The 22184-nt window shown below is 36.5% G+C and overlaps 1 protein-coding gene across 1 annotated transcript in view; it reads right to left on the bottom strand.

Annotated features, from left to right (window-relative positions):
- The window catches only part of YIPF7 (Yip1 domain family member 7), a 47882-nt gene that overhangs the window by 1889 nt on the left and 23809 nt on the right, over nt 1-22184 (bottom strand). The window contains 4 exon segments of the mRNA XM_049886321.1: nt 1124-1305; nt 6471-6616; nt 10495-10673; nt 18029-18144. Coding sequence (XP_049742278.1) covers nt 1124-1305; nt 6471-6616; nt 10495-10673; nt 18029-18144 — 623 coding nt within the window.

The raw sequence follows: 22184 nt of genomic DNA, 5'->3' as shown, positions 1-22184 counted from the left end.
AAGTCATTCTCCGAAATGTTATTTTAAAAATGACATCGCATTAAAACAAAAATTAAAAAAAATTTCCAACTGAGTCATTTTCAAGAATGTTATGAAAAAAGTTTTGTGATACTAAATCAAAACAAAATATTAACGGTTTTTCTAAGATATTTATCAGTGGCATTGGTAAATTCTTCATATACTATCTATGCAATATAGTATTAATAACCCATGACTTGGATCAACAAAAAGAAAATTCAAACTATGTTTTCTGCAAGCGTGGAAGAATGAGCACTGATGGGAAATGTTTATTTTTAGGTGGTTTCAGAGCACAGCAGGTGACAAAGGACTATGTGACAATCTGCTGTCTCCAACCTAAGTGATCCAAAAAAAAAAAAAAAAAAACCCACAAACTCGTTGCAGTGGAGTCAATTCCAACTCATAGCAACTCTGTAAGAGAGTAGAACTGCCCCATAGGGTTTCCCAGGAACGGCTGGCAGATTTCAACTGCCAAGGCCTTTTGGTTAGCAGACATAGCTCTTCACCACTATGCAAACCTAAGTGATAGTGGCATGCATATGTCCAGGGAAAGCACCTGACAGAAATGTATATCTACTGCATCCTTATTAATAGTTTTGAATTACAAATACCAACTAAGTGAAGGAAATGCTGTAACAGTCTCAAGCATTAACATCGTCATTAGCGTCCCTGGGAACTCCATGCTGCAAGGAGTCCAGTTGAGAAAGAACAGTTGCTTCTAGCTTAGAAGACAGAATGCCTGGAGTTGAAGCAATTTGTCAGTGTTCACCACCCAGTCACCCTTCCAAAATCAAACAAGTGACTTTTCTATAGTTGTTGCATTACCCATGACAACAGTTCACAATGAAGAATGTGACAGCTTAAAAAAAAAAAGCCAGTTTTAGAGATAACTTGGTTTATTTAATTTTTTTTAAATCATCAGACTAGGAACAGCACCTGAGACAACAACTGGTATACTTTCCTGAATCTGTGTGAAGCTTCTAATAGCCATAGTTTCCTGAATTCCATTACCCATATGATCAGAAAGAGGTTAACTTTTGCTCAGTGTGGCAAACCTTAGTGATAATTGTGCATGTGGGGTCTATTAGCTCACACAGACACTTACTGCAGTGAAAAGAAGATGGCACAGCTGGACAGGATGACCATGGGGAGCAAGCAGTAACCAAGCACACTTGCCACACAGCCATAGGACACCTCTGAAGAGCTCATCAGGTTCAGTAAGGCATGGATCCCAATGCAGCCAATGGCACTCATGCCGTACACATAGCCAAAGTGAACTTTCCCTGCCTAAAACAATGGAAAGAAAACAGTATGAACACAAAAAACATCAAGAGGAAATCAGAATGTCAGTAAAGCAGAGAAAACATTTTAAAGCCAGTCCAACATTGTTCCACATATTTATAGCACCATCATGAGGAAACTGGGAGTTCTAGAAAAAAACACTGGCTGTAAAATAAATTCAGGTCCTAAAATCAAACATATCTAACTATACTTTGGATGGGGCAAGCATGCCATAGAAAAATGAAATGTTGCTAGGTTTCTATTTATTATCATAGATTTTCTATTAAGGGCACAAGGCATAAGTAACAATGTATTTTCTCCCAATATATGTTGTATAATGGGATGAATTAATAAATGAATAAAAAAATTCAATTTAGTCTTCAAACATCTGTAGTATTACTAGGTCAGGCCTATTCTAAGTGTTCCACATATATTAGCTTATTTAATTCACACCAAACCAAAAAAATCAAACCCTTTGCCATCCAGATGATTCCAGCTCATAGCAACGGTGTAGGATAGAATAGAACTGCCCCATAGGGTTTCCAAGCAGTGGCTGGTGGATTCTAACTGCTGACTTTCTGGTTAGCAGCTGAATTCTCAACCACTGTGTCACCAGGCCTCCTTAATCCACAAAATCTTATGAAATATGTACCATTATTATACCAATTTTCCACATGAAGAAACTGATGGCAAGAGAGGTTAAGTAAATTGCCCAAGGTAACGTAATGCTATGTGGTGGAGCTCAGATTTGAACCCAGAAAGTCTGGCTCTAAAATTCAGGCCCTTAACATTTATAGGAGCTGTAACAAGTCCTAAAATAACAAGGCTTACTGGACTTTATTTAACCCAGTATATTCCAAACTTATTTGACCACAGAATCATTGTTTTTCATAATTCCTATCACCAGTTTCATTGAACATATTTTGTTCAAAGCTGATTTATATAAACTACCTGGTAACAAATCAGTGGCGTAATGGTTAAGTGCTACAGCTGCTAATCAAGAGGTCGGCAGTTCGAATCCGCCAGGCACTCCTTGGAAACTCTACAGGGGCGGTTCTACTCTGTCCTATAGGGTCGTTATGAGTCGGAATCCACTCGATGGCAGTGGTGGTAACAAAGCATAAAAGGAGGACTGATAAAGGAAGCTAGAAGTGCTCAGGGCACACCACTAATCTGAGGGGGACTCATAAAAATAATCATCATACACAAGGTACTAGGGACTAAGAGATAAAATAGCCTCAATTAACTCACCCAGTGAAAGTCAAAATCTACTGTTAATTCAGTAAGGTATATTCTAACATTTGTTACCGGACAAGCTCCCGTAAAGACTCCATTTATATTTTATATTTACATTGAGTTGATTAGAAAATCTAGATAAACATCAAACAGGCTGACTCCGGTTTTCATAGGAATTGTATAGATCAATGAAGGGTCTGGCAAATTGATTCAGAGAGAGCTTTTTAGCTGTCATTTTTCCTTCTCCATGACTGTAATCCATGAAATCCTTATGTTTTACAGAATTAAAGAAATTATTTTGCAAGCGACTAAGCGTAATGGAAGAAAACCTGGTGGCTTAGTAGTTAAGAGTTTGGCTGCTAACCAAAATGTCGGCAGTTCAAATCCACCAGGCCCTCCTCGGAAACCTTATGGGCAGTTCTACTCCGTCCTATAGTGTCGCTATGAGTCAGACTCAACTCAAGGGCAATGGGTATAAGGGTAGTGGAGAATGTTATGACCATTTCATTGTTGTTCAAAATTTTCCAGCTATTTTGGACTCCTCTTCCTCCATAATTGGAGAGGCTGGTAACTACTAAGTCCTTTTACAAAACTTCCCTGGGCTATACTGTCAGAATTCTATCCTGCATTAGGTACAGATAAGTTGTCATTGGGTGTATTCTTTTTTTTTTTTTTTACATTCTGTATTTTATAAAATAAAGCTATTGATGGGCATAATAAAAAAAAAAAATCAGTCATGCACTGTTCTGTTGCGTGGATTTGCTCCACCTTAGAAAACAATGACAATTTCAAAGTCACTTTCATGTTCTACGGAAGCATTCTACTTAGTATTTTAATTGGATGGAAATATTCCGAGGTAGTGTTTGCTGTAATGGTGAAAGGCAACTCTTCCTTACAGTCAAAGGACACATACTGGAGCTTCCCAATCCCAAAAGGCATTTTTTATGAATGGGTGGGCAAATAGGGGAGTGATAGAGATAATTTGTAGTAAAATTGTGCCTTTCCATATTAATAAATGACCTTTCTCTTCATCTGTTTCTTTTGTTAAGTTACCCAATTTAAGCTATAATTCCATTTGGCTGAGGACACTGCCATTTTTTAATTGTTTTCAAATTCTAATAATAGCTTTTACCTCAAAAATTGAGTTTTTTACCTCAAAATTTCTCAGGATTCTTTCCTACAACCTTATTAACACATCTTGATTCAAAATACTTATTATTCTTCTGATTATACTTTTAGATTGGCCATGCATTTTCCTTTTCCAGAATCACATTCGTAACTCTACCGGAAAAATTAAAAGGAAACATAGCTTTTAACCACTTGTCTTCATGGTGTTGAGAGGGAAAAAAATTGGTGGGGGAGGTAAGAATAAGTAAAACTAAATTTATGTTAAATGTTTGAAGCTATTTTCTTTGGTTTGTCTCCTTCAACCTGGAGAAAGCCCACTAAAAAATACTGTACCTTATCAATATAAATAAATAAAATGATGTGTGTGATGATGAGCCTTACATTTCAGGACACAGTGAATAGATTTGGGTATTGTTTCTAGATTTTAGTTACGCTTTAAAAAAAAAAAAATTTTTTTTTTTCCTCTAGCACAATGCCTATACCATTCCATAAAATCACCCCTTACATTTGAATTCTAGATATCTGGGGCAGAGATAAACTAGATTCAATGGGTTCTGTGTTAAATCTTACTTCAAGTAATAACCAGGTTTTTGTTTTTTGGTTTGGAGCCATGTTGTTGACTTACTGTTCAATATTTCTCAGAATCAATTCTGAAGTTACCACATCTAATGTTAAAATCCAAATCATGGCAAAAAATGATTCAGAAAAACCTGAAGAATCACTTAAACTCTCTTTGTTCTCAAAATGAAGAAATAAGGTCCAGAAATACGAGACAAGGGTTTCAAGAACACAGCGAGTGGCACAGTTGAGAATGGGTCCACTTTTCTCCCTACAAGCTTAGAGTTCTGTGCCTGTCCTACTTTTGGATTTAAAACAAAAGATAGAATATTTAAATAACTTTGACTAACACTAAAAACATCCAAGGGAGATTTTAATAGTATTAATGCTTTCCTTTTAGGAATTCCTAGTGGTGTAAATAGTTAAGTACTCAACTACTAGCCCGAAAGTTAGCAGTTAAGCCCACCCAAAACAAACAAACAAAAACCCAAACCCGTTGCTGTCAAGTCAATTCTGACTCATAGTGACCCAATAGGACAGAGTAGAACTGGGCCATAAGGTCTTCAAGGAGCAGCTGGTGGATTTGAACTGCTGGCCTTTTGGTTAGCAGCTGTAGCTCTTAACCATTGTACCACCAGGGCTCCAAACCCACCTAAAGTCGCCTTGAAAGACAGACCTGGGCATCTGCTTCCAAAAGATTACAGCCTTGAAAACCCTAGGGAGCAGTTCTACTCTGTACACACAGGGTTCAAATGAGTCAAAACTGACTCAACTGCAACTAACAACAATGATGTTTTCCTTTAAAGGAATGTTAACAGCAACGTTTTCTACAGAAAAGCCAACAGCTGTATCATGAATGACTTGAAAAAGAAAGATGAGTTAATGTATTAAACTGATTGTTTCTGACTGTTTGATTAATTGACATGGCCTTCTTCTAAGATTATCAGATTACTGTGACAAAGACAGAAGAAGGAAGGTTAGAGACTAAATTAAAACTCTAGTTGATACAGTGTTTGAGTTACAGCGAATTTGCATTTGTTGTAGTTCGCAGGAAAAAAAAAGGTGTTCTCACTAAATACAATTGCACTGAATAAATATAATGTGATTACTGGTCACAATACCATGAAGAAATTAGATTGCTATCTATATTTTGATTAGTATTGTGTAATTAATATATTAAAAATGAAAAACCTATTTAGTTGCAAATAAATTTTACAGGTAGTATTAAAAATTGTAGCCACATTTAAAAAAAAATTAATATTGTGGGAAGTAGAGAGCAGTAAGAAGAGAAAGGAGACTAAATAATTATTTAAATGGCTTTTCCTAGAATCTTAAATTTGCTGTACTATTTCTCCTGCCAAGTTTATCTATCTGTGCCTTAATGTAACTACGCTTTTCAGACTGGCTTAAAACATCTTTCTCATTCTGTTTTTAATGTATTTCTATTTTCTTCTTGGTCTAAACTCACAGACCTCTTCTTATTTCTTCTTTTTTATCAAGTCTTTTTCTAAACCATCAGCTAGAGTGTCTTCTAAAGTTTATTTAGGTAGAAATATGCTTTTCCTTACTTTTTTGGTGATTCTCAATATCATTACTGCTAAACATAAAGAATCAAAGTAGCCTATACACAAAAGCATTGAAATTAGGAAGCAATGCCTTCCTGTAGCAGAAAACTAAAGTAACAGAGAAAATACGTAAGTTGAATAAATAAATCATGTTATTGCTGCAAGTCAATTTATTCATAGTAGCCCAACAGCAACAAGGAGAGCCATCTCATATCTCACAGGGTGTTAGAAATACTCTTGAGATGTACCCTAGCAAAGAAAATGAGGAGCAAAGAGGAGAAAGGATTAGCCCAGTGTCACAACAGAACTCTCACGTAAACAGGCAATGACACAGCCTTGTACAGCCTAAACCCATGTGTTTCTTCAACTATTCCACACTGACAGTCATTTCTGAATAACAAAATGAAGAGTAAGGCATAAACCATCTCTTGCTTTGATAAAAATTTGACAGGGTGTTTTTTCTTTAAATCCATTTAAATTTATATATTTTATCTAGTTCATGATGGCAGTTTCTTTTTGTCACTATGGTTCACTTAACTATGTCTCTCTTGCCAAAAATGAAGTCTTGAGTTGAGCAGTTTCTACTCTATGTGATATAATTTCTTCTGTGTTTACAAAGCTCTCTTCAACACTGAGACTAGAAAGGACAAGCATTAAAATCTGGTGCTTGCTGCCTTTCATTACCATAAGCAGGGTGGCTCCCAGGGCAAGGCAAAAAAGAATGGGACCAGCAAGATCTGTTTCATTCATAATGCTGCCATCTGCTGATTTCAGTGGGTTTAACACTGTCAGGGTTTTTTGCCAAATGTGATCAAAATTGATTCCAAGTTCTGCAGAAGGAAAAGAAAGGAGATAATATAAATATAGGAAAATAACATAATATTTTTTAATTAAGGGTTATCATATTTGGAGCCCCTGGGTGGTGCAAACAATTAACACACCTGGCTGCAAACAGAAAGGTTGGAGGCTCCAGTCCACCCAGACAGAGGCACATCAGAAAAAAAAGCCTGGCAATCTAACCCAGAGGCACATCAGAAAAAAAGCCTGCCAATCTAACCCAGAGGCACATCGGAAAAAAAGCCTGGCAATCTACTTCTGAAAAATCAGTCACTTAAAACCCTATGGAGCATAGTTCTATTCTGACACACGTGGGGCTGCCATAAGCAAACTCACTGGCAACTGATAAGAAAAAAAAAAAAAAAATCAGACCTATGTAATATAAAATAACTTTTTTTTTTTAAAGAGTCTTTTGTTCCCAAATAATGAGATAAGGAAATCTTAAAGAAATAATTCTATCAAGGAAAAATTTTCCTGACTTATGCAGCAAATACAGGCTTAAACCTACTTAAAAACTTGGAAATGGATATTACACAGTAAAAAATGAAATTGTAGCTAACAGAGTGCAAGTCCTCTCTTATTGCCTACTTAAATATCCTTTTTCCATATTTTCAATTGCTAATCTTCCGAAATTTTGTCATCTCAAACTTGGCAAAAATTTTAAATTACCAGTACTATCTAAAGATATTTAGTCTAGGTCTGGAGATTTACTTCCACTGTTTGATGAGAAGAGCAATTTTATGCTAGCTACCTGAAACTCAGTGGAGGAGAAAAGAGGAAAATGTAACCATAATGTGGGGGGGAAAAAAAAAAAAAGCCCACTGCTGCTAATCAGTTCTGACTCATAGCGACCCCATGGGGTTTCCAAGCCTGTAAATATCTATGAAAGCAGACTGCCACATCTTTTTCCTGCAGCGCCACTGGTGGTTTTGAACCACCGAACTTTGGGTTAGCAGTTGATCACTTTAATTACTGCGCCACCAGGGCTCCTAATCATAACGTTTATGCGTATTTTTATAAGGTCAGCGCACCATGCGGCTGAGTCTGTATAGTCAAAGATTAAGTCCTTGAAAAGAGTTAACCATTCCCTTTTATGAGTGATGGCATTAGAATAAGATATCCAAAATAAATGGGTTTCAGTGTCATGAGTCCAAATGATAAACACATTTCTAATTTTATTTTTTTCCACTGCCCTCCCAAAGAATTCTGACTGCCGCCTCACAGACCCCTCTGCTAGATTCTGCTCCTCTTACATCATCTCTATTAAAGAAAAAAACACACTTAGCCATTGGACATTCACTAACATAGAAACAGGAGGCAGTGGTGGTTGAATGGCGGGATTCTAGCCTTCCATGTGGGAGACTGGGGTTCAATGCCTGGCCAATCCACCTTAAGTGCAGCCACCACCTGTCTGTTAGTGGAAGCTGAGCATGTTTCTACGATGCCAAACAGACTTCAGCAGGGCTTTCAGATGAAGACGGATTAGGGAGAAAGGTCAGGCAATTTACTTCCAAAAAGGGGGGGCCAACTCAAAAATACAGGTTTCGACACTGGGTCGTCTTCCAGAGCCTACTCTTTTAACGACCACAACATTATACTCCAAAGTCAGAGGAGCAAAGAATTTCCAAAAGTAATATTTGAAAACTTACATGTAGTTGCGGTTGAGCCAATGTGCATCCACTCCCGTATTGATTGGTTGTTTTCTTTCTTTCTTTAATTGAGCCTAATTCTCCCATAAAAAGGACTGTCTTTCTGAAGTTCTTTTGTAGGTGGCATTCAACTATACCTTTCCAGGATTCAGCAACTCTCCTTGGTCAGATACAAGGTATAGCTAAACTTCCTTTACAGTGGCATATACCATATGTACACCTGCAAAGTTTATATTCTATATGTAGAATACAATACAGACTTTTAATGACCCCCAGGATAGAGAGGGGCCTTGCTCTAAAACAGACCCAGAAATTTTCAGAGGGTCAGCCAGACATCAGTCTTAGCTCGAATAGAAAAGGCACTCTTTCCCTAGTTTCATGCCCAAATTGAAATTTATTTTCCCAAGCTCAAAAGGAAAGAATTTGACTCAGTAAATTAAGAGTGAGCAAATAAACTTCAACTTCCAGGTTTCATCTTATATTCTCATGGTGTAGTTGCACATTTTTTAATGCATGTACACTTTGGAGAGTATGAACAGCTCACGAAGGTTAAAATAAGGTTAAAATGTCTAAGGCAGATTTTTCAAAAATAGTACTATAGTTTAAGTTAATTTTGCCTGAGGCTTATGTTGTTTTCTAACTTTATATTCGGTTTTCATATTTATACTAACAATGTTTTCTGTATTTGCCACAATAAAGTGGCCTTTGATTTTAAATTCCTTTTTCCCAAAAAACATAATTATTCTTCAAGTAACTCAGATGGAAAATGCTTTATGGGACATTATTAGGGATTTCAACCACTTATTGATAGTGTAATTAGCCTCTGCACATGCTTCAATACTGAATCATGAGACAGTGAGTGAACGTAAGGTTTACTAAAGATTTTTATGAGGAAAAAATTTTGTATGTTTTCTGCAGAAATATATTTTTGCAATATTTGTTTCACCTTATTATTATAAGATGTGCAATTGAATTATAAGTATTTATTAATTTTAGGTACCCTAATTTAAAACTTTATTATACAAAATAAAAGATGTAACTTCTGTGAAATGTGAATATAAACTTTGTTTTGCTGTCATCTAGTGGTTTTTAGTGGTAGTAAAGTATATGATATATATGCTATAAAAATGAATTAATATCTTTATTTCCTATGCAAATTTTGGCATTGGCCTTTCAAATATAAAAATCAGTCATGCTACAAATACAAAATGCCAAATATCACAGAAATTTTTTCTGGCCCAACAGCTTTGAATTGACTATTATTCTTCAAAATGATATGTTAACAAATTGCAAAAGTTAACCAAAGTGTTTTAGACTATAAAACATTTAAGAAATAAACACATTTTCAAACAACATGCTTTTGTTCAAAGAATATTAATTATTATTGCTTCATAATTTTATAGGCTATTTTTCTGTGTGCTCAATAAAAGCTAGAAAATGCCATTTTCCAACTTATCCTAAAAATCCAGTCCATGGCTTAAAGAGTTTTTTTTTATGGCTTTAAGAGAGTCAAGGCTTGAGGGCTTCACAAAGTCATCCAGCCTGAAGTTTATATTGGAGCAGAAGTTTAGATAGTTCATAGGTTCAAAAGACAAAACTATATTAGGAGCTCTCTATTCTAACATCCTACACATTTGAGAAGATAATCACAAAGAGGGCAAAAAATCTAAAAATTCACTCTGAGCTATATGAAGTGGAAGTAGAAACCCGGTATTTTTCCTCTTCAAATTTAAAGGGATATAAGGGGAGGATGCATAATAGTTTAATATACAACAATAGAGATATTTCAGAGCAGTAGAAAAGGAATAATTTTCAATAAATGGTGCAGGAAAAAAATGTTTAAGTATTTGAAGCATAACAGAAAATACCAATTTGAAATATGCCATTATGAAATGCTTCATTAACTAGGCTGGGAGGCATGGTCACTTTGATATAACGACTCTTCCAAAAGATATCTTTACTGTTGTCTAGACATGGCTGGGGTGTCCAAATTTAAGAAAGGGTGCAAAAAAATTTTAGCAACAGCAGCAACGTCATATCAATAACATGCGTCTACTGCCGATCTGTGCCATGCAAACATGCAACAAACTTCCAGTGGTTCTGGTAAATCCTTATTTATACACAGAACAATCATACATAAACCACAGCACACAGCAGGCTGACAGCACACATTAAGTGTTGATTATTGCAATTATTCTTCAGGCTATACACCCATTACTAACACTTCCTTAACTTATCTTCTAGCAAAGGAGGCTCTTCATCAAAACTGTCAATGTAAGGAGATTGTGAATAATAATCTGGGGTGGATATTGGTTGAAAAAATTGTCCTGTGTAACCTGATGGTGTCAGCATCTCTGGTGGAAAAAAAGAGGCAGGCGGAGGCTGCTCACTTCCTTGTTGTCTAGGAAAAAAAAAAAATACTGGCATTTATATATCTAAGAAAGGAGTATCACGACAAATCAGTAAAGGAGACTAAAATTTTCCCTCTCATAAATGCACATAGCATTCACCCATGAGTTTTTACCCATGGAAGGAATAAATTCCTTAAAGTTTAACTTTAATCAATAAATTGAATGAACAGGTAGAAATTGTTGAATATGTTCTGCTGTGTATATACTCAACAACAACAGCAATAATTTTTTTTTTTTTTAAGTGAAATATCTGACCAAGAAATGGCTTCTGGAAGGATGCCTAATAAACTAATATTTATTGAGCATGTATAATATTCTTTCATATGTTCTCACTTAATCCAACTCTGTAGAGCCCTGGTGGCCCCAGTGGTTAAGTGTTTGCGTGGTAACCAAAATGTAGGCAGTTGGAATCCACCAGCTACTCTTGGAACACTATGGGGCAGCTCTACCCTGTCCTATAGGTTTGCTGTGAGTCGGAATTGACTCAACAGCAAAGGGTTTTAATCCAGCTCTGTAAAGTTAAAAACTGATGGTTAATCCCACTTTCAGAATAAAATAGAGGTTCGCAGAGACTGAATGACTTGCTCAATATCACACAATAAAATTGCTGGTATTGAGCTTTAAATTGAAGTTTTCTGAGCAGTGCTCTGTCCCATATAATGTCACTTTTTCGCTGACTTTCGGGGCAATGACAAACCATGACAGCCCGTTTAAATTGGTGGGAGCCACAAGTAAAAATCACAATTTTAATATTATGGTAAATTCATTGGAAAAAGAAATACATAAGCTGATTGTTGCCCTTCCCAGGCTGTTACTTCCAATCTAATTATCTTTGCTAAACATATTCCGTAGCTGGCTTTATTGTCCCTCTTTTGAAATGTGCATTTCTGTTTTGCTGAAGTATGTTTCAATACCTCCTTGACTTATTTTTTTATTGTACCGTTTGTGTATGAAAGTTGGAAAATAAAAATCTTCATAAATGACTTCTTGCTAGAGCTAGACAAAGGAAGAAAAGAGGGTGTTACAGTGTGAGGTTTGTTTGTTCATTTTAAATAACTTACCTGGAGAAGGAAGAGGAGACATAAGGAGTTGTCCATTAACATGCTTAAGCTTCTTTCATTACCGCCTCTTCAGCTAAACTAAAAACGCAGTTCAAGCTTCTGAACTTTGTAGCTCCCTACCATTGCTCTATGCTGATACTTACAAAAGGCCTTTAGATACTTCCCTTCCAACATTAATATCAGTCTAAGAATTATAACATTCTCATTCTTCTTTATTTGCATAAGCCTGACAAGGAAAATGATATTTTTTAGAAAATAAAGCTACAGTGATTTTATTATTCACTGATTCAACCATAAGTTCACTGAGGGCAGGGACTTGGAATATTTCTTGAATCTACCACAGCCAGGGCTGAACGGGTTCATTCCACTTCAAAGCCCTGCTAAGAATCTGCATTTTCACATCAGATGTACTGAATCAGAATCTACAGTTTAACAACATCCTCATGTGATTCTTATGTACACTAAATTGTGAGGACCACTGCTCCATTAGTGGTTCTCAGAATTGGTTCCTAACCAACAGAACTAGCAGCACCTAGGAACTTGTTAGAAATGCAAATCCTCAGCAGGGGTTCAAACCTGAACTAACAGATTCATTAGTCAGTGCCCTACCCACAGCACACTGCCAAATACTGTTGTTCTTTCAGTTATGTGGCATGTGCTACCCTTCTTTTTCCTTCTTCCAGAAAAGTAGGCATATCATCAAAAATACTGTCAGAAACCCAAAAAAACCCAGTGCCTCAGAAACAAATGATAAAAATCTGAAGTGCATGTTGGTTGACAAAATGCCCCTACATATTTTTTTTGTTTTTTAATATAAGCATTTCTAGAAGAGTAAAAGGGAACAAATATAGGCGGCTCAGTGGACCAGTGTCTACGCAAGACTATGTCACTGACATAGTGTCCCAGCCTCTCCATAACCAGGGGCAGATTATCCAATAGGCAAGGTAAGCATGGCGGTTATCTTGCTTACCAGATCATCTGTAGTGAACAATTTCACTACAGATTAGTTGTGTTTACCTTGCTTACTGGGTCATCACTCCTGTCAGGGATTGTAAAATTGAAAAGAGGCTTTGATTCTGTAGGAAAGTGTTGTGGGGTTGGGAGAGACACAGATGCCACCCATACTTAGAAGCAGAAATCTTTGATGTGTTGTGAAGAAATGTGAAATTGTTCATTACTAATGATCTGGTAAGCAAGGTAAGCACTGTGCTTCTCTGACAATTGAATAATCTGCCCCAGCCATAACCCATGCCCAGGTGCTCCTAACCTGGCTTTGATGAATAACGGAAAATCAACTTTCAATGAGCATAATCTGCTGAGCAGCATCTCTGAATGAGGAAACTTAGCATGGGTGGTTACGTTGACTCAGCCTACCCACCCCCCCAAAAAACCCACATTTTTACAGTAAAGAAAAAAAATCTACCAATCACCAATCAAACCCTGGCCCTTACTCTTTCCTCCATCTCTCTACACCCTCATACAGAAAACTTTTATCAGGAGCTTGTCCTCTGTTGTTCTTGATGAGGACATAATACTAAAAATCCCCCATCACTTATTTAAGAGAGTAAAATTTTAAAATGTGCCCTACAAAGGAAACCCCAAAATCCTTCAAACGCCAAAATCTATCATACACATTCTATATGACTAAAATAAAATTTTGTTATTACCTTTGACTTTGTACGTATTGACTCTAACTTAATTTCACACAACATTACAATGAAGAAAACCCAAGTAAAACCAAAATAATCAATTAGTCCACAGTCCCATACAGCAAATTCCATAACTGCTATGAACAACCATAATTTTTTTGTGGTGAAAATATACACAACAAAACATCCAGCAATTCAAGAATTTCTACATGTACAATTCAGTGACATTGATTCTGTCCTGCAAGAACCATCATAATTTTGACCATATTTCTTGACGCTACACACCAACTCAGGATGGCTATGACAATGAGGTTCTCTTAGATTCTCTGTGATAGCCTGCAAACCTACAATACCCACTGGTAAAAAAAAAAAAAAAAAAAAAAAATTTCAGAGGGGATGGGACCAGACACGTACCCATCGCTCTGCTAAGCCTACAGCCCTGCATAACTGATACTTAGGATGTTAAGGTTACATTGTATCTGTATCCTTGCAAAGCAATGGGAGTTTTGCAGAGTATTACCAACAAAATATTTCTCCTCTTATGGAACACACAGCATTTTCATTAGCTCTATAAAGAGATAGATACTGACATTGTGATGATTTCTAACCTAGTACATTATTTCAGATGAAAAAAATGTCAACTGAATTATACCAAAACAAAAACCAACACGGGACTCTAACTGTAGGATTTAGACATTAGCTTTGTCAGTGAATGTTTCCTCTTCCTATAAAAATCATTTCAAGCAAATGTGAAGTTGACTGTTAAAGGTTCCTTTAGAAAGATCAGCAACATTCTTGGTCATATTTCCCTTCTTTGACTTCCCAACTCTGCAATGCCTGTAACGATAGCCAACGATAGGATTTATCTTGAATCCAGTAGAGAAGTTAGAGAAACTGGCCTCTGGAGTCAGACTCCCTGGGTTCAAATTCCAGTTTTATTTCTGTAAGTCTCAAATTGAGCCCATAAAATCAGGCATTCTAAGAGCCCTTGGCAAGACTTTATCGTAAAACCAGTTCCATTTTAGTGTGGTTTAGGGAAAGGGGGAGGAGAGCTCTGGGTTGTGCAGCTTTCTCAGGTCCTGGTTGGTCCACCTGCAAGCACAGTGATGCCCTTAACTATGTTTGAAATACTAGAGGAAGATCAGATCTGGGGTTCAGGAAGATGATGACTCAGTATTGGTCTGTTAAATTCTTACTAAAATATTCAAAAAGAGTTTTACAGTTCTTTTCACCTCTCTGCAATATTTCTTTCTTTCTCCAAATAAAATAGATTTTCTACTTCCACAAACAGGAAAAATATAGCATAGGTAGCTGGCTACAGGTGGTTGGAAACAATTCTTATGCTCTGATGGTGGAGTGGTTAAGTGAAAGTTCAACGGTTCGAACCCACCAACCTCCTTGCAAGAGGAAGATGTGTCAGCGTGCTTCTGTAAAGATTTACAGCATTGGAAGCCCTATGGGGGCAGCTCTACTCTGTCCTGTAGGGTCACTGTGAGTAGGAATCCACTCAACAGCAACGGGTTGGGATTTTGGTTTTGTGAAATGACTGCATAGTTCAGTTTTGGGGGGTTTTGTTGATTTGTTTCAAATGAAGATTTTCTTCCTTGTTTACTCTAAATTAAGAATCCGTGTTTTTAAAGGTAAATATCCTCATTGCCTTAGTAGGCATAATCAACCAGATTTTAGATAAGTGTGCCATTGAGCTGAACAGGTTTTTTAAAGCAAGCAATAATATATCTGGGGGAGACTGATTTATTGATTGATTATAGCTATCTTCTAGAATCCTATGTCTTTTGCCAGGATGATAAGCATCTTATTCTGATTTGGGATATATTTTAATTGACACTATTCACTGTATGAATAAAAGACCAAATCTCTGCAGTTCATTTGATGTGCGCTGGTAAATCACTGACCTGACTCTATGTTTTACGTACCTCATAAAACTACCGCAGCCAACATGCCTTTTCCTAATTCCTGAGATGTGCAGTGTGGGTTGGAATTGAAATGTTAGCACATCCAAATCAGGGCTTGGATTTAAATGCTGAGCATGTGAGGCACACTAGGCCATCAACCTGATACAATACAATCGTGAGGCTTCCTCCATCAACCTGATACAATATAATTGTGAGGCTTCCTCACTTGGTCATATTAATTTCCATCTCTTTATCATCTTCATTTCGGGACATTACTGATCAAAAAAAATCTGTTGCCATCAAGTCGATTTCAACTCATAGTGACCCTATAGGACACAGTAGAACTGTCCCATAGGGTTTCCAAGTAGAGGCTGGTGGATTCGAACTGCTGACCTGTTGGTTAGCAGATGAACTCTTAACTACTAAGCCGCATTGCTGATATGGGTAATCAAATGGAGAAAGAAAATTGGGGCAGGTAGGCTAGAGGGAGAAGGCTGTGGTCCATGAGTCCCTGCTTAAAGAGAAAGTTTTGTCTGTCTCCTGTTGGGCTTTCCTCAGTTTAGTCTGAAAATGAAGACTGCAGAGGCTACCCAAATGCTTATCCCATCTGGAGAAGAGAATGGAAAAAAGAAACAGAAGGTTCAAGGCAGATGGTTCTTTTCTAAAAAAAGGGTAAGAACAGAGCTGAAACATGCTATTAGGTAACTCTCATTGTGGACTGTATATTTTGAGTGACCATCCTGTAATACCCTAACTCACATATACTTTCTCTGCCTAAAACAATTTTCTGTTGCTTCTTGACCTAGATAATTTCCTCCAGAGTATAAATCATAAATGAAATAAATCAAATTCTCTTCCTCTTGCTGGATTCTACAATGGTTGATCTAATTCTATACAGACTTGTCATTTTCCCTCTTTTTTTTATAAAGAGTTTTGAGAGCATTTTTAATTTGCTTAGTTGTATATGTGTAGAGATTATTTTTTCACTTCATGAAATACTTAAAGCAGTCTGCCTAATGCTGGAGAGGATAGAATAGGGATGAGAATGAGATAAAATTCCAGATGATTTACTTCATCTGTTTAAAAAGCATTATATGTCATTACCTCCCCCTGCCCACATACGGCAGTGGTTCAGTAGGTGTAGCCAGGAAGCAGCTTGTTAATGTTGCATCTATCTGCTCATGTCTGCAGGAGTCACCAGTCAATGAAAACAGTGTCCAGGTTTTCCTGGGCAGAGTTGGGACACAAGACTTCCCACTGCCTGTTATATTTTTTTCTGTCATTTCTTCCTTCCATCTGGAGATTTTAAGGTAGTTTTCTGGGTTAAAAAATAAATAAGCTTTCATAATTAATAAATTTGATGTATTTGTTATATATAAAAAAAATAGATCTATTGGGAAGGTACGGTGACCACACGCCACAGTTTTCTTAAGATGGTCCAGTTTATGCCTATTGTCCCAACATTACTATTAATAGCACCCATTTTACTCTCAAAAATGTTTTGGTTTGGCAATAAATTATATACCCAACCCAGTTATGGGCCTAATCAAACACCTTAGGCTACAATTGTAACCCCATTTTTTTATTAGTGTGTGATTTTGGGAAAGTTCTTTAATTTCTCTGTGTCCGAGGTTTCTCATATGTAAAGTGGAGATAACAAAAAGTACCTATGTCAGGGCTTGTTTAGGGACTCGGTGAGTTAATTTATATAAATCTCAGAACGGTTCCTAATACACAGTAAGAGCTCAGTAAATGTTTAGTTATGAAAGTTGAAGAGCCTGACCATTCTCAGAGTCCACTAAACCAGACCCACAGAGCAACATCTAAGAATCAACCCTGTAACCAAACAAGCTTTAATTACTTTAGGCAACAATGTATCAATTGCCTTTGCAAGCTATAGTTATATGAATAAATAGCTTTTATGTAGTTGTTTTACTTTAACATGCTTCCTGTCCATAATCACAATTGTTCTTCATGAGGGTTCCATGAAGCAGGTATTATTAATGTCCTTATTTCTCAGATTATGACACTCAGCAAAATTAAGGCTTTCGCACTGTCACAGAGACAATGAATGACAGAGCCAGAAGTGGAACCAAATTCTTCTCAATCTTAATGCCATCTTTTCTCCATTAGTAAAGAACAAATAGTAAATTCTTAATTGTTTTGTTTTATTTTCAATTTAAGTTGAATGTTCAAGTGCAATAACTCATTTTGAAATATGTACATTTTTATTCCATCATAGCACTTTTCATACTGTATTATAATTGCGTATTTAATTGACCATCTACTCAACATAAATTCCTAAATTTTATGAGAAAATGACCATGGATTTCTTCTTTATCTTTGCGTCATCATTCCTAACCCTTAACACAAAGGCAGGCACTCAATAAATGTTTATAAAATTAAATGAATTGTTTCTTAAGTGGCGGTCTAAAGAGTAATCAGGTAAAATGCTTAGTACCTGCATTCAGTCTCCCTGTTAAGTGATATTTTGAAAAGAGGAAAACAAGAAATTCACTTATAAACAGCCCAGAGGTGATAAAGGGTATGTATGGAAAACTGAAGTAACGTCTTGCCCTTCTTACATTTCTTCTTAGGCTCTTCAATGAGGTATGCCGGAGAGAGCTTTCACTCCCCTCAAGGAAACACTGCCTACCTAGAATGCCATGTTACCATGACTACTTAAAGTAATAGCATATTTCTTCCATAAAAAGTAACTTACTTTCTAGATGCATAAAGATAATCATAGGCATTAGAATCATTGCAACTCTGCTCCTGATTATCAATGGTATAATGAGATTGATAAAAGTCAGAGTCATATTGTCCCAAGGTTGGCATCTGAAAAATAAGAACAGTAATTTGTACTTACGAAATTACAAGTCAAGAAAATTTCTTTTGAGATATTTACGAAGATTAATTGGTGATGTGGTTTTGGCTGATTTCTCTCAGGGCACAAGGTATTCTTTGGATGGGCAAATTTAGTATTGGGGGAAGGGTATGAAATGTATGGCAGAAAGTCACTTACAAAACCTGCATCTTCAACTACCTTTTCTGACATTTTCACACACTAGAACTGTGACTTTGACCAAACTGATTTTAATTGGTTTGAAAGAACTAATAGTCTTCTCAAAATATGTTATTCTTAGGAGTTTAAGGTTTAAGAGTTTCCCTTAAACAAGTTCAGTTCTTCACTTTAAGCACTTTCATATATCCTATCAGCAAAAGCAAAAAGTAAATGACTGATAAAAATCCTAGTTGAGTTTGATTTTCCTATAGCTTTAAAATTTGCTAACAGCCTCTCTACTCACCAAAAAAAAAAAAAAAAAAAAAATGTTGTAGTTAGATGCCATCCAGTTGATTTTCAACTCATAGCAATCCCATGTCACAGAGTAGAACTGCTCCATAGTATATTCTAGGCTGTAATATTTATGGGAGCAGATGGCCTTTTTCTTGAAGAGCCACTGAGTGGGTTAGCTGACAAGCACTTAACCCACATGCCACCAAAGCTCCTTAAAATAAAAATAAAACCCTACAAACCAATTTCCCAGTTATATTTTACAATTCCTAAAAAAGTTTTGGGACATTTACCTTTTTCTCTTGCCCTGGATCCTGCACCTGGTCTTCGTGCTGAGTCAGAAGGAACAAGGCTCAATTCCACCAAAGGAATAGTTTTTCTTTCTATACACTTTACATAGTTTTGAAGCAAAGAGAGCAAGACCTCAGCTCACTTACTTACATGTTATCAGGAAAGATGAATGGCAAGAAAAGGACATTATGTTTGGTAAAGTAGAGGATCAATGAAAACGAGAGAAACCCTCAATGAGATGCATTGAAAGAATAGCTGCAACAAATGGATTCAAACATACAAACGATCATGAAGACAGAACAGGACCCAGCAACCTTTCCTTCTGTTCTATGTAAGTTCCCCATGAGCAACATTTCACTGTGTTTTCTTGTGTTACACATAAGGTCACCATGAGTCAGAACTGAGCCAATGGCAACTAACGACAACAACTAAGAGTGAAGAGGAGTGTATGATCCTGAATAAGACCTAACAGTTACGAAAACCAGAGGGAAGAAAAAAAAAAATGACAGGAAGAGGAGGTGGTGGAAGAAGATGTTAGTGAGGTAACAGTGGGTCTTTGAAGGAAAATTAGAGAATGGAGTTGAGAATCTTTTCAACTGGACAGATAATGTTATCCAACTTAACATTTTAATCTTTATTTTTCTTTGCAAAACACTTTTTTTTTATTTCAAGGGGTGAATTTAAAAATCACTTGCAGTAATCTATGTAATTACAGTAATCTATGGAATGCTATTTATAATAAATTTCAAATTATATTACATAAACTGCCTTAACTTTGAGAGCCAGATTCATTAATCAGAAACATTCAAGTAACAATTGTTAAATATATCAAATTTGTTCAGTTTGGTAAAATTATGGAAAGCTTTTCTAAAATTAGATTCAGCATTTCAGGCATCTGATTTAATAAATCAAGATTTTTCATTAGTAATGTGTATAAAAGTAGCTATGATTTATGTAAATTAAAATCAGGAGTTAGAGAGCAATAAATCTTTCAACAACTTATTTAAACAGCTTAAAATTTGTAGCATAACTTTCTCAGCCTCTAAAAATGTGTTATTATAAAGCATAGAGAGTAACTCCACTTGAGAATATGTTAAGTTTTCATGACATGCAAAGCTTTATGTAACATAACTATTGGTGTTAAAGTCCTTATATAATCCAGCTTCTTACTTTGTTTAAATGTCAAGTCTTTTAGAAGGATCAAACACATACCTCCATATTATTTTATGCAGAAATATCCTCCAACAAATGGAGCTTTACTTAAGAAATTTAAAACAAATCAGTCGGTGAAAAGATGAAGTCCCGGCTATATATAAATTTCTAAATTTGTACTCTGACACTCTAACCAGATGCTACAGTCAAAAAAAAAAAAAAAAAAAAAAGCTTGCCCAAAGCCAAACACAGTATCTTATAACACTGGTTAAGGTTTACAAACACAGTGAACTATGCACAGTCATACAACTGATAAGGACAGATCTTAAAAATTCAGTTTCCTTTGTGTACATATCCATTCGACTCTGAGATAAGATCATTTATTTGAGGCAAGAAATGCAAAGTAAGAGGCCTTAATCCCCCGTCTACTTCATAGCCTGTAAGAATGTATTCAACCTAGTCAGGATTCCCTAATAATTCAAACACCAAAACCAAACCCACTGCCAGCAAGTCGATTCTGACACATAGTGACCCTATAGGACAGAGCAGAACTGCCCCATAGGGCTTTCAGGAGCGCCTGGTGGATTCGAACAGCTGACCTTTTGATTAGCAGCTGAACTCTTAACACACACACTGTCACCAGGGTTTCCTTCCTAATAACACACAATAAAAATCAAGATATGGCATATAATCTTAACATGGAGATCTCAGCACTGAAATGAAAACGTAGTGTCAAATTACTGAACTTAAATGTACAACATTTTAGAGGACTACTTTTGGTCTGTCTTTGATTATTCCTCTGCTTCTTACTTTTCCAGCAGAGCCAAAGATGGATATAATAATCCTATCCAGTGCTTCATATATGCGAGACCAGTTCTGGTCCATTTCCTGAGCCAATCCTGGCCACTGCAAGTAAACATATTATGGCATCAGATGCGCCATTTGATGCAGTATAGAAATACATCATTTTCTCAGGTCCTCTCCATTCTTACCCCAGCTTGCTACCTGAGTTGGCTCCTTCAGCATCATTAGATAACTGTCAGGAGCCTGCTCCCTGGTTCTGACCCAGGTAACTTGGCTAACACTCCAATTCCTTCCTGAATCTAGGTTTTTGCCCCTAATACCAACCTTATGGGTGGAGACGAAGCTCCTGGGTCTGCTTCATGTTGATTCTCCTTTCTAGGACTAGAAGCTTCCCATGCATCCAGATGTTAGTAACTGAAACACTGCTGTTCAAGGGAAGATTAGTTGACATTCAGGAATTGCCAACTGATGTCAAGGGCAGAATGGCAGATTAATTTTTTTCCATGTCGTTTAAAAACATTTGGAATTTGAATGCCTTTAATCAGAACTGCCTTTACCCGGTCGCTAGTGAAAGCAGCAGTCAAGAAATCCAACAACATATTGCACTGGGCAAATCTGCTGCAAAGGCCTCTTTAAAGCTCTAAAAAGCAAAGATGTCACTCTGATGACTGAAGTTCTTCTGCCCCAAACCACAGTCTTTTCAAGTGCCTCACATGCATGTGAAAATTGGATAATGAAAAAGGAAGACATAATAATTGATGCCTTTCAACTGTGGTTTTAGCAAAAAAAGTTGAATATACTGTGGACTACCAAAAAAATGAACAAATCAGTCTTAGAATAAATACAACCAGAATGGTTCTTAGAAGCAAAGATGGCAAGACTTTGACTCGTTTGTTTCTGAAACATCATCAGGAAAGATCAATCGCTAGAAAAGGATATCATGGTTGGCAACGTACAGGGTCAGTGAGAAAAAGGGAAACGCTCAATGAGGCAGATTAACACAATAGCCACAATAATGGACTCAAACACACCAATAACCATGAAGATGGCACTGGGCAATATTTTGTGCCACAATACATAAGGTAGCCATGAGTTACAGCAAATTCAAAAGCAATTAACGACAAAAACAGTGCTTAGGCAAGAATACATCACACCTTTATTGACTGCCTACTATTGAGTACCAGACTATGTTCTAGCTGCTGTCATTACAGAAGTGGGCAAACTAAACAGAGCTGAACTTAAAGAGATGTATCTTAGTAGATATTCTACTATACTAATAATTAATAATACTGAATAACCAGGCCTTGTTCTATGAACTTGAGGTATATTAAGTCAT

The sequence above is a fragment of the Elephas maximus genome, chromosome 5 (genome assembly GCF_024166365.1).
Source record: "Elephas maximus indicus isolate mEleMax1 chromosome 5, mEleMax1 primary haplotype, whole genome shotgun sequence".
NCBI classification, from domain to species: Eukaryota; Metazoa; Chordata; class Mammalia; order Proboscidea; family Elephantidae; genus Elephas; species Elephas maximus.
The sequence above is the reverse complement of the archived record's forward strand: the minus strand, read 5'-3'. Positions and strand labels throughout refer to the sequence as shown.